Source organism: Mesoplodon mirus (assembly GCF_964341445.2).
Source record: "Mesoplodon mirus genome assembly, chromosome: 14".
Taxonomy (NCBI): Eukaryota; Metazoa; Chordata; class Mammalia; order Artiodactyla; family Ziphiidae; genus Mesoplodon; species Mesoplodon mirus.
This window is the reverse complement of record NC_138990.1, coordinates 49,162,726-49,175,964: the sequence shown is the minus strand read 5'-3', so window position 1 is coordinate 49,175,964 and position 13,239 is coordinate 49,162,726. Positions and strand designations below refer to the sequence as shown.

The 13,239-nt window shown below is 42.4% G+C and overlaps 1 protein-coding gene across 1 annotated transcript in view; it reads left to right on the top strand.

The window, feature by feature from the left end:
• Window positions 1-7,356: 7,356 nt before the first annotated feature.
• CAPN13 (calpain 13) overlaps window positions 7,357-13,239 on the top strand; it is a gene marked incomplete at its 3' end in the record, with an annotated part of 111,741 nt that continues 105,858 nt past the window's right edge. The window contains 1 exon segment of the mRNA XM_082642391.1: window positions 7,357-7,581. Within this exon segment, the coding sequence (XP_082498517.1) occupies window positions 7,384-7,581 (198 nt within the window). The 5' untranslated portion in view covers window positions 7,357-7,383.

Below are 13,239 nucleotides of genomic sequence, written 5' to 3'. Positions count from 1 at the left end.
CGGGCCTCTCACTGCTGCGGCCTCTCCCGTTGCGGAGCACAGGCTCCAGAGGCGCAGGCTCGGCGGCCATGGCTCATGGGCCCAGCCGCTCCGCGGCATGTGGGATCCTCCCAGACCGGGGCACAAACCCGTGACCCCTGCATCGGCAGGCGGACTCTCAACCACTGCGCCACCAGGGAAGCCTCAGCATCAGTTTTTGAAAGACCTTTCTGTCCCCATTGAATTGCCTTGGAACCTTGTCAAAAATTAATTTACCATATATGTTTGGGTCTATTTCTGGATTCTCTGCTCCATTGATCTATTCATCCATCTTTTTGCCAATACTATAGCTTTATAACAAGTATTGAAGTCAGGTTGGCTAAGTTCTCCAATTTTTTCTTTTCTTTTTTTAAAATTATTTGCATATTCTAGGTCTTTTGAATTTAGATTTAAATTTTAGAATCAGCTTGTCAATTTCTAAAGGCAAGCAAGCTAGAATTTTGGTTGGGATTGTATTGAATCCATAGATTAATTTGGAGAGAATTGCAGTACTGAGCAATGAACTTGATCTATCTCTCCATTTATTTAGGTCTTTAATTTCTCACAGCAATGTTTTGTAGTTTTTGATATAGAGAGCTTGGATGTCTTTAGTTAGATTTTTCCCCAAGCATTTTTAATAAAATACTACTATTTTCCTATTGTTTGCTGCTTATATCTTGTGACCTTGCTACATTCAATTATTAATTCTAGTAGTTCATTTCTACAATCCAAATATCAAATAGGGACCATTTTTTTCTTCTTTCACATCTTTTTACTCTTTATTTTCTTACTGAACTGGCAAGGACCTCTAGTACAATGTGAAATAGAAGTGGGGGCAGCAGGCATTCTTGCCTTAATTATGATCATAAGTGGAAAAAAAATACACTCTTCCATCATTAAGTATGATTTTAGCTGTAGATTTTTCATAGATGTCCTTCATCAGTTTGAGAATATCACCTACTCTTTCAGGTAACTCTCCTCCAAAAGTTTCTATCATAAGTATGTGTTGAATTTTGTCAAATAATCCAAATTTAATTATTGGTTTTCTTTTTAGCCTTTTAATATGGCTAATTACACTGATTTTTTTTTGTAGGATTAAACCAAACTTACATTCCTGAAATAAAACCAGCTTAGTCTTGACATATTATCCTTCTTTTTTTTCTTTTTTACATTTGGTTTCCTAAAATTTTGTTAAGGACCTTTGCCATCTCTGCTCACATGGGACTCTGATTCATAATTTTTTTCGGGGCGGAGTGGGCGTGGATTCCTTTATAAGGCTTTGTTGTTAGTGTTATGCTGACCTGATAAAATACATTCAGCAGTGTTTCCCTTCTCCTCTAATTTCTGAAGAAGTGTGTGTAAGATTAGTGCTATTTTTCCATTGAAGGTATAATAGAATTCACTAGTAAAACCACCTGAGTCTGGGGGTTTCTTTTTGGAAAGCTTTTTTTTTTTTTTTTTTTTTTTTTTAGTTTTTTTTTTTTTGGCTGCGTTGGGTCTTCATTGTTGCGCACAGGCTTTCTCTAGTTGCAGCAAGTGGGGGCTACTCTTCGTTTTGGTGCGCGGACTTCTCATTGTGGTGGCTTCTCTTGTTGTGGAGCACGGGCTCTAGGTGTGCGGGCTTCAGTAGTTGTGGCACATGGACTCAGTAGTTGTGGCTCATGGGGTCTAGAGCACAGGCTCAGTAGTTGTGGTGCACAGGCTTAGTTGCTCCACGGCATGTGAGATCTTCCCGGACCAGGGCTTGAACCCATGTCCCCTGCATTGGCAGGCGGATTCTTAACCACTGCGCCACCAGGGAAGTCCCTGGAAAGCTGCTCAACATTACTAATCATTAGAGAAATGCAAATCAAAACTACAATGAGGTATCAACTCACACCGGTCAGAATGGCCATTATCAAAAAATCTACAAACAATAAATGCTGGAGAGGGTGTGGAGAAAAGGGAACCCTCTTGCACTGTTGGTGGGAATGTAAATTGATACAGCCACTATGGAGAACAGTATGGAGATTCCTTAAAAAACTACAAATAGAACTACCATATGACCCAGCAATCCCACTACTGGGCATATACCCTGAGAAAACCATAATTCAAAAAGAGTCATGTACCAAAATGTTCATTGCAACACTATTTACAATAGCCAGGACATGGAAGCAGCCTAAGTGTCCATCGATGGATGAATGGATAAAGAAGATGTGACACAATCTTCTTTATATATATCTTCTTTATATATATGTATACAGTATATACAATGGAATATTGCTCAGCCATAAAAAGAAACGAAATTGAGTTATTTGTAGTGAGGTGGATGGACCTAGAGTCTGTCATACAGAGTGAAGTAAGTCAGAAAGGGAAAAACAAATACCGTATGCTAATGCATATATATGGAATCTAAAAAAAAAATGGTACCGATGAACCTAGTTGAATGGCAGGAATAAAGATGTAGACATAGAGAATGGACTTGGGGACACGGGGTGGGAGGGGGAAGCTGGGACGAAGTGAGAGAGTAGCACTGACATATACACACTACCAAATGTATAGCTAGCTAGTGGGAAGATAGCTAGTGGGAAGATAGCTAGTGGGAAGCAGCTGCATAACACAGGCAGATCAGCTCGGTGCTTTGTGACCACCTAGAGAGGTGGGATAGGGAGGGTGGGAGGGAGATGCAAGAGGGAGGGGATATGGGAACATATGTATACGTATAGCTGATTCACTTTGTTAATACAGCAGAAACTAACACAACATTGTAACGCAAATAAAGATGAAAAAAGAAAACAAAAAACAGTAAATTGAAAAGATGGCTACACCCGTAGCAGCATTATTTACAATTGCTAAGACATGGAAGCAACCTAAGTGTGACGAATGGATAAAAAAAATGTGGTACATATCTGCAATGAAATACCTTGCAGCCATAAAAAAGAAGGAAACCCTGCCACTTGTGACAATATGGATGAATCTTGAGGGCATTGTGCTAAGTGAAATAAGTCAGAGAAATAATCTCACTTATATGTGGAAGCTAAAAATAAATAAAACCAAATTCATAGAAAAAAGATCAGATTTGTGGTTACCTGAGGCAGGGGATGGGATTGGGGGAACTGGATGAAGGTGGTAAAAAGGTATACACTTACAGTTATAAAATAAGTAAGTACTGGGGATGTAATATAAAACATGATGACTATAGTTAACATTGCTGTGTCGTAACTTGATAGTTGCTAAGAGAGCAAATAGTAAAAGTTCTTACAAGGAAAAACATTTTTTATAACTATATGAGGCGATGAGTATTAACCAAACCTCTTGTGGTAATCATTTTGCAGTATATGTGTGTCAAGTCATTATGCTGTACCATATATATGCATATATCTGGAAAAGATGAAAATTCTAATTCGAAAAGATATATGTACCCCACTGTTATAGCACTGCTGTTTATATTAGCCAAGAAATGGAAGCAACCCAAGTGCCCATCAACAGATGGTTCAAGAAGATATATACATATACAATGGAATATTGCTCAGCCATAAAAAAGGGGTGAAATATTGCCATTTGCAGCAATATGGATGGACCTAGAGAATATCATCCTAAGTGAAGTAAGTCAGAAAGAGGAAGACAAATGTTAAGTGATAGGATATCACTTATACATAGAATCTACAAATTAATACAAATGAATCTATATACAAAACAGAAACAGACTCACAGACATGGAAAACAAGCTGGTTACCAAAGGGGAAAGGGAGGGGGGAGGGATAAATTTAGGAGTATGAGATTAACAGGTACAAACTATAATATGTAAAACAGATAAGCAACAAGGATTTACTGTCGAGCACAGGGAACTGTATTCAATGTCTTATAATAACCTATAATGGAAAAGAATCTAATATATATATAAATATATATAACTGGATCACTTTGCTTTACACCTGAATCTAACACAATATTGTAAATCAACTATACTTCAATTTAAAAAAATAACTTGATATCAACTCTTCTTGCCATTTTTCTAGCTCTTCCTGTGCCATTTTTCTCACTAGACCCAAGAGATACCCCAGCAGCAAGACTGGTTTTTATCCTGAATATCAGGTAGACCTTCCATCTTTCTTTCTTTATCAAGAGAGCAGAGTCTTCTCCTGCCTTTGTTTTTGTTTTGTTTTGTTTTGCAAAGTGAGGCAAGTAGGACATAGAAGAAAAGAAATGAGCCAAAGAGCCCTCCCCGAAGTGACAGGTGGGAAGATTGTGTGGCCTTTTCTGCTGCACACACAAGCAAGATGTTGTCAAATTCCGTAAACCCTTCCTGCCTGAGAAAGTGAGTCTACAGGCTGTTCCCTGGTAAAGCCATTAGCAATTTGGAGAGCAAGAAGGTGAGCCCAGTAGGTGTGAGGTCTGTGCAGGTGGAGGCTGCCTTTCCAGCCTGTCTTCTCTTCTCCACATCAAGATTCTCCTTCTTCGCAAAGCAGCAGACCACCTCCTCCAGCAGCAGACACCCAGACCTTCCACCTGTCCCCCAGAGCTTTCTCCTTCCTTTCTGGGCTCTCAGAGCAGTAGCTGAGCTGCGGGCACAGGTCTGTTGTTCCACCCCTGGCCCTCACCCCTGCAGGCCCCTCTGAGCCTGGCTTGTCATTCATAAGAGCACGTCCTCCTCTTAGAGGGTGTGGGACTTCTGTACCGTCCTTTCATGGCCAAAATGATAAGAATGTTAATTATACTAATAACCACTGTTGATTGACTGCTTTCTGCTTACCAGTCACAGTGCTAAGTATTCGACAAGCATGGTTTTGTCTGAGTCTTCCAACAACTCTATAACATGCATATTAATGGCATCTCCATTTCACAAATGAGGGAAGTGAGTCTTAGAAGGGGGATTCCTAAAGTCAGCTGGTGCACTGCCCAGTGGTGGGCAGTGAGGGCCCTGCAGATGAGCCTGGGAACTGATCCCCAAATATAAGGCCCTTCTGCAAGATTCTGATAGAGAAGTCAAGCCAAACTGTTCAGACTCATTTTTACTTGCAGTTAAGAGCTGCTTAATAACAGTCTCATAATTGTAGGTGGGTGGCTTGGCAGTGCTGTATTGGCTCCACTATCCCTAAGTATGTGTACAGATGGTGAATCCACAGTTTTCACAACTCTCCCTTATCAGGTGTCATTGCCATTGTCTTCAATTGGCAGCCAATTTCTATTAACATTTTCTTGTCCTTGAACGATACCTTACTGTTATTTCAGCTCTATCACTATTTATGTAGTTTGTTGTAGCTTCTCCTCTTAACCCTATAGGGAGTGGTGAGGTACACTGACGTATTTTCACCTGTTATTTTCCAAGAACTAGATTGCAGAAATGTATATCATGCTGGGCTGAACCAAAGGAAATTGCTCGTATTCAGTCATTTTTACCTTAGGTTAAACCATATAATACTGACTATATTCAACCATTTTTGACCTATAAAAATGGCAGTTTCATATGGTCCAACCTAATAGTTCAAATATAAATTATTCTCATCTCTTTTGCTAGATAATTGTATGCATCATTCCCTCCAAATATGTGTGTACAATGATACTTATTGGTGCTATTTTGCCGATGAATTTGTGTTATCTAAATAATTTGCAACATACTACTATTATATGTTAATCGTAAGAAAATTATGTTATTTTTTAAGTTTGCATATTTTTTCTTTGATCCAAGATCCTGATTGTAAGCTCACATTCTTTCTTTATGAGTTGTTCTTTCATGTTCCTCTCCAGTTCTTTATCATTACCTGATTCCTTTTTCTCTGTGAAGTGGTTATGGGTAGGACATATGAACCTTCCGGTCTTTTGTGTCACCATTATAGACCCTGGTCAAAGAAGATTGAAAAGCATGACTTTATGGGCTAAGGAGGTTTTTCAAGTCCCACAGCTAGTAAGTGTGGATTAGGATTCAGATCCAAGCCAGCTTGCCTTGCAGATGGAGGATGTGATGCATATTTTGGTAAATGGCGTCAGTTACACCCCTGGTGGCTTCCTGAACAAGAAAACCCAGGCTACCTTGACTGCTCTTTAGAGAAATTAGGACGCCAACATTTACTGAGTGGCTACTGTTTGCCAGTCACTCTGTTCAGTCTGTTAGGTCCAACCTCATTTAATACAGCAATAAACCCTCTGAGGTTGGTATCATTAATCCATACAGGTGGAGAGATAGGTTCACAGGCTTGAATACTAACGCACTATTGCAGAACTGGTAGGTAGGTGGTGAGAGCAGAGAGCAAACTTCAAAGCTCGTTTGACTGTTCACTGCACTGCCTCCTCTTCTTCCTCCCCCACATCCTCAACCTCCCGCCCCTGTATTCATCCTCGAATCCTATGGGTTCTCCCTAAAAAATGACTCTGGAACCTGTCTCTCCACCATCTTCACTACCACTGCTCTAACACTGTCTCTCCCATGGACAGATATGCATCAGCCTCCAAGCCTCTGCCCTGTCTCAGACCCTCCCCATCCTGCCGTATGGCCTCCAACTTGCTCTGCAATCCCATACACAGATCTGATCATAATCCACCTCTTCAGTGGCCCTGCAGTGCTTGCAGGGCATAAAACGAAAACAGTCCAGCTTTCCAGCCTACCTTCCTGGCCTTGTCTGCCAAAACTCTCTACTCCCAACCCTCACTCCACTGACTCTCCAGCCCCTCCCACCCCCTCTAACACCCATGACTTCTCCAATCCAGTTCTTGGTCCTCCATGTAGTTGCTACTCAGGGCACCTAGAGGGACTTTTTTTTTTTCCTTAACCTACCTGCCAGTTCTCCACCTGGCAAATTCTTCTTCCCTCAAGGCCAATTCCAATGTCAGTGCTTGTGGGAGAACCACCCCAGACTCTCCTTGGCAGTTCCTAGCTCCTCCTCTTTATATCCATCCACAGGACTCTGTACACATTTTTAATTAGACCGTTTCTGTTGAATGAGAGCTGGTTGTTGAAATGTCTAATCTATTTTTCCCACTTGCTAATGAGCCCCCAGGGGATAAAGATCATGTCATATTTATCTTTGGATTGCCGGCATTCAGAAAAGTGCTTGGTATAAAGTCAGCACTCAATAAATGTTCATTCATGTATGAATAGTCTCTCACACACGTAAGAGCATCCTGAGAAGCTGTTCAGTACAGCAGACTGAAAACTGAACTAGAAGGAAGGATGCTTGCATTGTAGTCTGGGCTCACCTACCAACTGGCTGTGTCACCAGGGATAGCACTGACCTGGGTCTCAGTCTCCTCATTTGTAAAAGTGGGGGACATCTGAGTGCCTTTCAAAGGTTCACATCTAATGATGCAAAGGACTTGACGGCTTACCCCTAAAAATATCTTTTTTTCTCACTGAAAGGGAAAGACCTTATACCTCTTCCAAGAAGAGTCATGGCGCACAACCAGGAGCTTCTAGCCAAGACCCCCATCATCAAGTTCAAGCAACAGGACTTTTACTCCTTGCGGGATTATTGCCTAAACAGAGGCCTGCTGTTTGAGGATGAGACATTCCCTGCTGAGACTTATTCCATAGGTCTACAGCTGCTCAAGGGAAAAAACCTCTCCAGCCTAAGCTGGATGTGGCCAAAGGTAAGTGAGCCTCCTCTCTAGGGATGCACCCAGCTCCTGGACCCTCTGACATGGTGCCTCCCATGGTGCCTCCCCCTGAAATGAAGGGCCTGAGACCTGGTTTTCACGGCTGGCCCAAACCAAACTGCAAGGAGACTGAAGTTCATCTGGTCCCTCAGCTACAGTGTTGTATCCACAGTGGGATGGAATGACCCTGTACCGGGAAGCAGAGCCCCCATTCTAAGACAGCATGTCACTAGATTACATGCCTCAGGATTCCCACATAAAAAAATGGGAACGCATGTGTAGGAGGATTGTAGTAGTAGCTGTGGGGTCTCTTCAATCTCCGTAAATGAGCCCCTCTGTCAGTCTTCATCATTCTTTATTCTGTCAGGTATCACTGTCTTTATCTTTTTTCCTTCCTTATTAGACTTCACTCAAAGGGAAGATAACATGTCAGTCACTTATACAATAGGATGAATTTCAACAATTGCCTTGACTCTGTCATGTATATTTGTATTTTCAATCTTGTAAAGGCTGATCACCTGTAAAATAGTTGTAAACATCAGCTGTAAAATTAGGGAGGTATTTCATGGCAATGTTCATACCCCCTGACTCCCCCACCCCAGTAGACGACCACTAACTCCACCTTGAAGCCAGGTGAGCCCTGTTGGTTTTTCTAGAACTATCTCAGTTTCAGGGCATGAAGCTCCAAGGGAAATTTCTCAGCCCACTAAACATTCTTATAATATCATTTTCATTGATGCAAAGGACCTGGCTAAGGGCCACTTTGAGGGCCCTGATGCTCAAACCTGTTCATGCTTCCAAAAGCAGCCAGCAGAACCTAGAATAAGAGGAAAGAATATAATGTCTAGTAAGCTAATGATATAATTTCAGCAAGCATTACTGAATGTGAATGAAATGCCAAGCGCTCTGTGCGACACACTCAATAAAGCCAGGTTAGGTTATACAGAATAGGTATTTTCTGATGACATAGAACAAGACGGAAACTCTAGAGGTAACAACTCTTGTCCTAACTCAGGACCAATTTGTAGCTTTGGGGAAGGGGATGGTGAGTGGGGATCAGGTGGGGCTTAGGATGCTACTTAGTTAAGATGGGGGCGCTTCAAGCTTCTAGAATCCATCTTACCATCCAGAGGCAATAAGTCCCCAACAATGACTCCCTACTTCTGGACTTCACTCCTAAGGAGAGCTGAGCAGAGAACTCTATTTAAAGCTTGGAAGGATTATATTTTTCTCCCTTTGTTATTTTCAGATGAGGTTCTTTTAGAATGTTTTTTTTCCACAAGGTACTGAGCAATAGATGTGAGACCATATTTATAGTGTTAAAGAATTTATAACATTTTTATTTAGAAAGGGTTGAGAGTTTTTTATTATCTAATTCCAGCAACATCTCAAATTGTGATGTCTTTTGAGGTCCAGGAGAAACTGAGGCAAACAGAAATGAAATGACTCACACAGAATCATTCCAGGAACCCAAAATAGAGGCAGCCAGGGGCCAGATACGTTTTACTCCCGTTCTTCTTTTCATCCAAAAGCTTACCCATCCAAAAGCTCTACCAGGGTATCATTTTTCATTCCAACATTTCTTATAAAATGTATATGTGGATATGTCATATCTCTTTGTATCCCTTATCACAACTGGCAGCACTTACGCTTGTATAGTATTTTCCAGAGCTTTCCATGTGTCTTCTCTTACTTTGTCTCATGTTCTTTCCCAGTTTTATGAGAGAATAGGTTCAGACAGGTGATGTGACTTGCGCAATGTGACACAGTTAGTGAGGGAAACAGCCGGGATTTAAACTAAAATTTCTGACTCCACATATTGTACTATTCCTCACATAGGATTGTGTGCCCCACAGGATTCTGTTAGGATTTGGGTGAATGAATACATGAGTGAATGAATGACTCTGTCCACAGGCACCTGAAGTGGGTTTCAAGCTCTACATGTATAATAGAGAATTCTTGAGTTGGCCTGTTTTCCAAGTAAGATGGTGGAGGAGAAAGCTGATGTACTCACCCCTTAAACATGGTGACGTCCTCAACTGCCACAGCTCATAGCTGCGACTGAAAAGATCCTTGAAAGAGAAGCTCCAGCCAGCATGGAGCAATCCTACCTGTAATGGCCAACACTTAGATAGTGCTGACCACATGGCAGGCCTGGCTTTAGGTGCTTTGACTCACTGAATCCTCATAATAACTCTCTGAGGAGGTACTATTATTAGCCCCATTTTACAGTTGAGAAACAGAAACAGAGAATTAAGTGACCTGCCTAAAGTGTTAGAGCTGGGATTTGAATCCTAGAGTCTGGCTCTGAGACATATTCCTAACACCACAACTGTATCGCCTCCTGTAAGGCTTCATCATAAGCTCGTGATGTATTTTAGGCTCCTGTTTGCTGCTAATAATATCTTATGCACCAATAGAATCTCCTACTTTGTCTGGGTAACAGAATCAATCCCTGTCTATCCCCTTCCATTTTTATAGGTGAAAAGAATGAGGATAAAAATGGTACCAGTACCTAACAAGATTATTTTAAGGAATAAATGAAGACAATACTTAGAACATTGTCTAGCACATTGTAAGCACTTACTAAACACTAGCTATTGTTACTATGACTAATTTGGGAGGGATGGCATAGAGTAGCAGCCACAGGGGCCATCCTCTGGGATTTCTTGGGCTTTCACTGTCCAGTCATCTCAGCTTCAGTCTTCAGCCAATTTCAGCAAACACTTTTAAGGAGAAATGTGGGTCAGAGGAAACCATTTGGGGAGGCCAGGGTAGCCTGTCAGGGAGTGTGCATAGTGCTTTTCTTCTCACATTCTGTTGCCTATCACTATTAGAAGCTTGCCTCCCAATCTAAAGCTTGCTCAGTGCCTAACCAGAGACCTGACTGGCATCCCCTAAACTTCAATTATATAATGGCTGAGGTGGCACCAAGGCTCCTTAGGCCATTTCTGCATTCTAGGCTTTTCTAGATAATGGGAAAGCTTCATACTCTAGGCAACTGTTAAACCATCATGGATATCATTCTACCTCTCGCACTCATCTAGGCTAGGTAGGTTGAACAACAGTGCAAGAGTCAGGGGCATGAAACTAGGCTCAGCGTTCTACACCTCATGAAGAAGAAAAGTTGTTTCACATCCCATAGTTCATGTTCTCTCTCTCTCTCCTTTTGCCTACCTCTTCCTTCTTCTTATCTTCCCTCTCTCTAACAATTAACCCTAATCCATTTTGCTGCTGTAGAAGCTCCTTCTATTGCTTCCTTCAGCTTTCCTGGGTTTGAGGAATTGGTAACCCACTCCCCACACCCTCCCCTCCCCCCACCAGCAGGCAGTCAGGTTCTGTAAATGCCTGTGACTGTGCCTGGAGCAAATGGCACACTGAAAGGATCCAACTCCTCATCCTCCTCAATGCTTTCTGCAACACCAGCCTCAGCAAGAGACAATGCTGAGAGTTACACTTATACCTGGAGACTCTATGTGATATTTCCCTGAACTGAATTTGGCACTTAGAGTCACTTTCTTCTAAAAATTTTATTTCATGAATAATAACAAATTCCATTTATCAAGCATTTACCTATGCTAGGTATTAATCTAAGCACTTTACATACAACATTTCATTTAATTACCATAACAGTCCTATGAGGTAGATAATATTATTATCCTTATTCAGTAGGTCAGCACTGTCCAATAGAACTTTCTGCAATGATGGAAATGTCCTTTCTGCCAATACAGTAGCCACTAGTCACATGTTGGTATTGAGCAGTTGAAATGGGCTAGTGTGACTGAGGTATTGAAGATTTGATTTAATTTAATTTAATTTAATTTAAATGTAAGTCACTAGTATGGCTTGTGACTACCATATTGGAAGACACAGAATTGTAGACGTAGATCTTCACAGCAGAGTTGCCACTGTGTCAGACTGAGGGATTGAAATTTCATCTTTGTCCCCATTCTTTAGTGAAAAAAATGTTCATTTCTCAACTGAAGAATGGGCTGGGGGCCCAAAACATGTTCAGGACTTACCACCCAGCTCCACTCTGGATTTTGGCCTGTGGCCATCCCAGAATGAAGTGTTGCCTACCCAGACACCGATGTTCATCTTCCAAATAGCCAGAGCAGAGTTTCCGAAAGGATCATTTACTATAAATGATTCACCTTGGTTTCAGCATGAGTTATTCCAGAAAGGAAGGGGTTAACAAAGTGGAGCTCTGAATGTAGGCTGTGAAGGCAACAGGTAGCAGAAGGCAACAAAAAGAGAGCACGCCAACAGCCAATTGCCCCTGAGCCAAAGAACTCTGATTCCAATAAAGCAAAGTTCTCTAGCAAAAATAGAAAAGGGAGTGACGCTGCCACCTGGCGCAGCCTGAATTCTGGCCGCCGGCTGAAAGGGCCTGTGTACCCACGCTAAACTGGGTATTTCCTCATCCAAGAGCAGCACACCATCTGGGGGAGGGCATGAGGTGCCTTTGACAAGAACACAGGAATCACTGTCCAAAACATAGGAAGTGATGCCGTGTTAGAAGGGACACCTCCAGAGACAACTGCAGGGGAGTGCCTTGTTTGGTATGGGTTATGGGTGTGGATGCAGAGGGGAAGAGGGAGGAGGAGAGGGGAGAGGTTGAGATCTCCTATAGGACATAACCAACAGGAACTATATAGATATATCCTATTGATTTATTTATTATGAGGAATTGGCACACATAATTATGGAGGCTGAGGTGTCCCAAGATCAGCTATCTGCAAGCTGGAGACCCAGGAAAGCTGATGGTGTGGTTTAGTCCAAGTGGGAAGGCCTGAGGAACAGGGGGGCTGATGATGTAATTCTCAGTCCCAGGACAGGAGAAGACCAATGTCCCAGCTCAGCAGTCAGGCCAAGAAGGGATGAATTCTCCTTTCCTCTACCTTTTATTCTATTCAAGCCCTCAATACATTGGATGATGTCCATCCATGTTGGGGAGGGCAATCTTGCCTCCTGAGTCCACTGATTCAAATGCTAACACTCCTTAGAAATAATGTGTAGCCAAAAATCTGGGTACCCCATGAGCCAGTCAAATTGGCACATAAAATGAACTATCCCAGCTTCCTTATGTACATATGATGTTGCAGAGACCTCAAAGGGCCAATCCATCTCACAGAGTCAGAAAACACTGAAGATCCTGCCTGCCAGTGTGGTCCATGGGGAAGGCATTATGGGAGCGGAGTGCCTGATGCACAGCCTGTTTCCTATGGGACCTAGGATAAATCACTCAACCTCTCTGAACCTGCTCCTTGCCCTGGCTGGGCCTCAGAATCACCTGAGGAGCTGTGTGGATCCTGAACTCTACCTCTATCTGACCTACTAAATCCAGGTCATGGGGGGCGGCCTCCAGCAGTCTCCATGTCTGCGAAGCTCCTGCGTGATTCTGAGTCACACTCGGGGTAGAGACTGCCCATCACCAGTCTTACCACATTCTCTCACTGCCCTGGTGTGCCCAGCCCACCTAGTGACAGGGGACCTGCCCAGAGCCAGGGGATTTTTATCTTCCAACCATCTTGATCTATTTTCTCTGTGGGCCTGGTCTCAGAAAGTCGGCCCGGCAGACTGAAATGCTTCTGGGTTTAATTTCTGTCTCCTCCTACCTTTGCTCTTTTTGGATCACCCAGCACCCCTCTA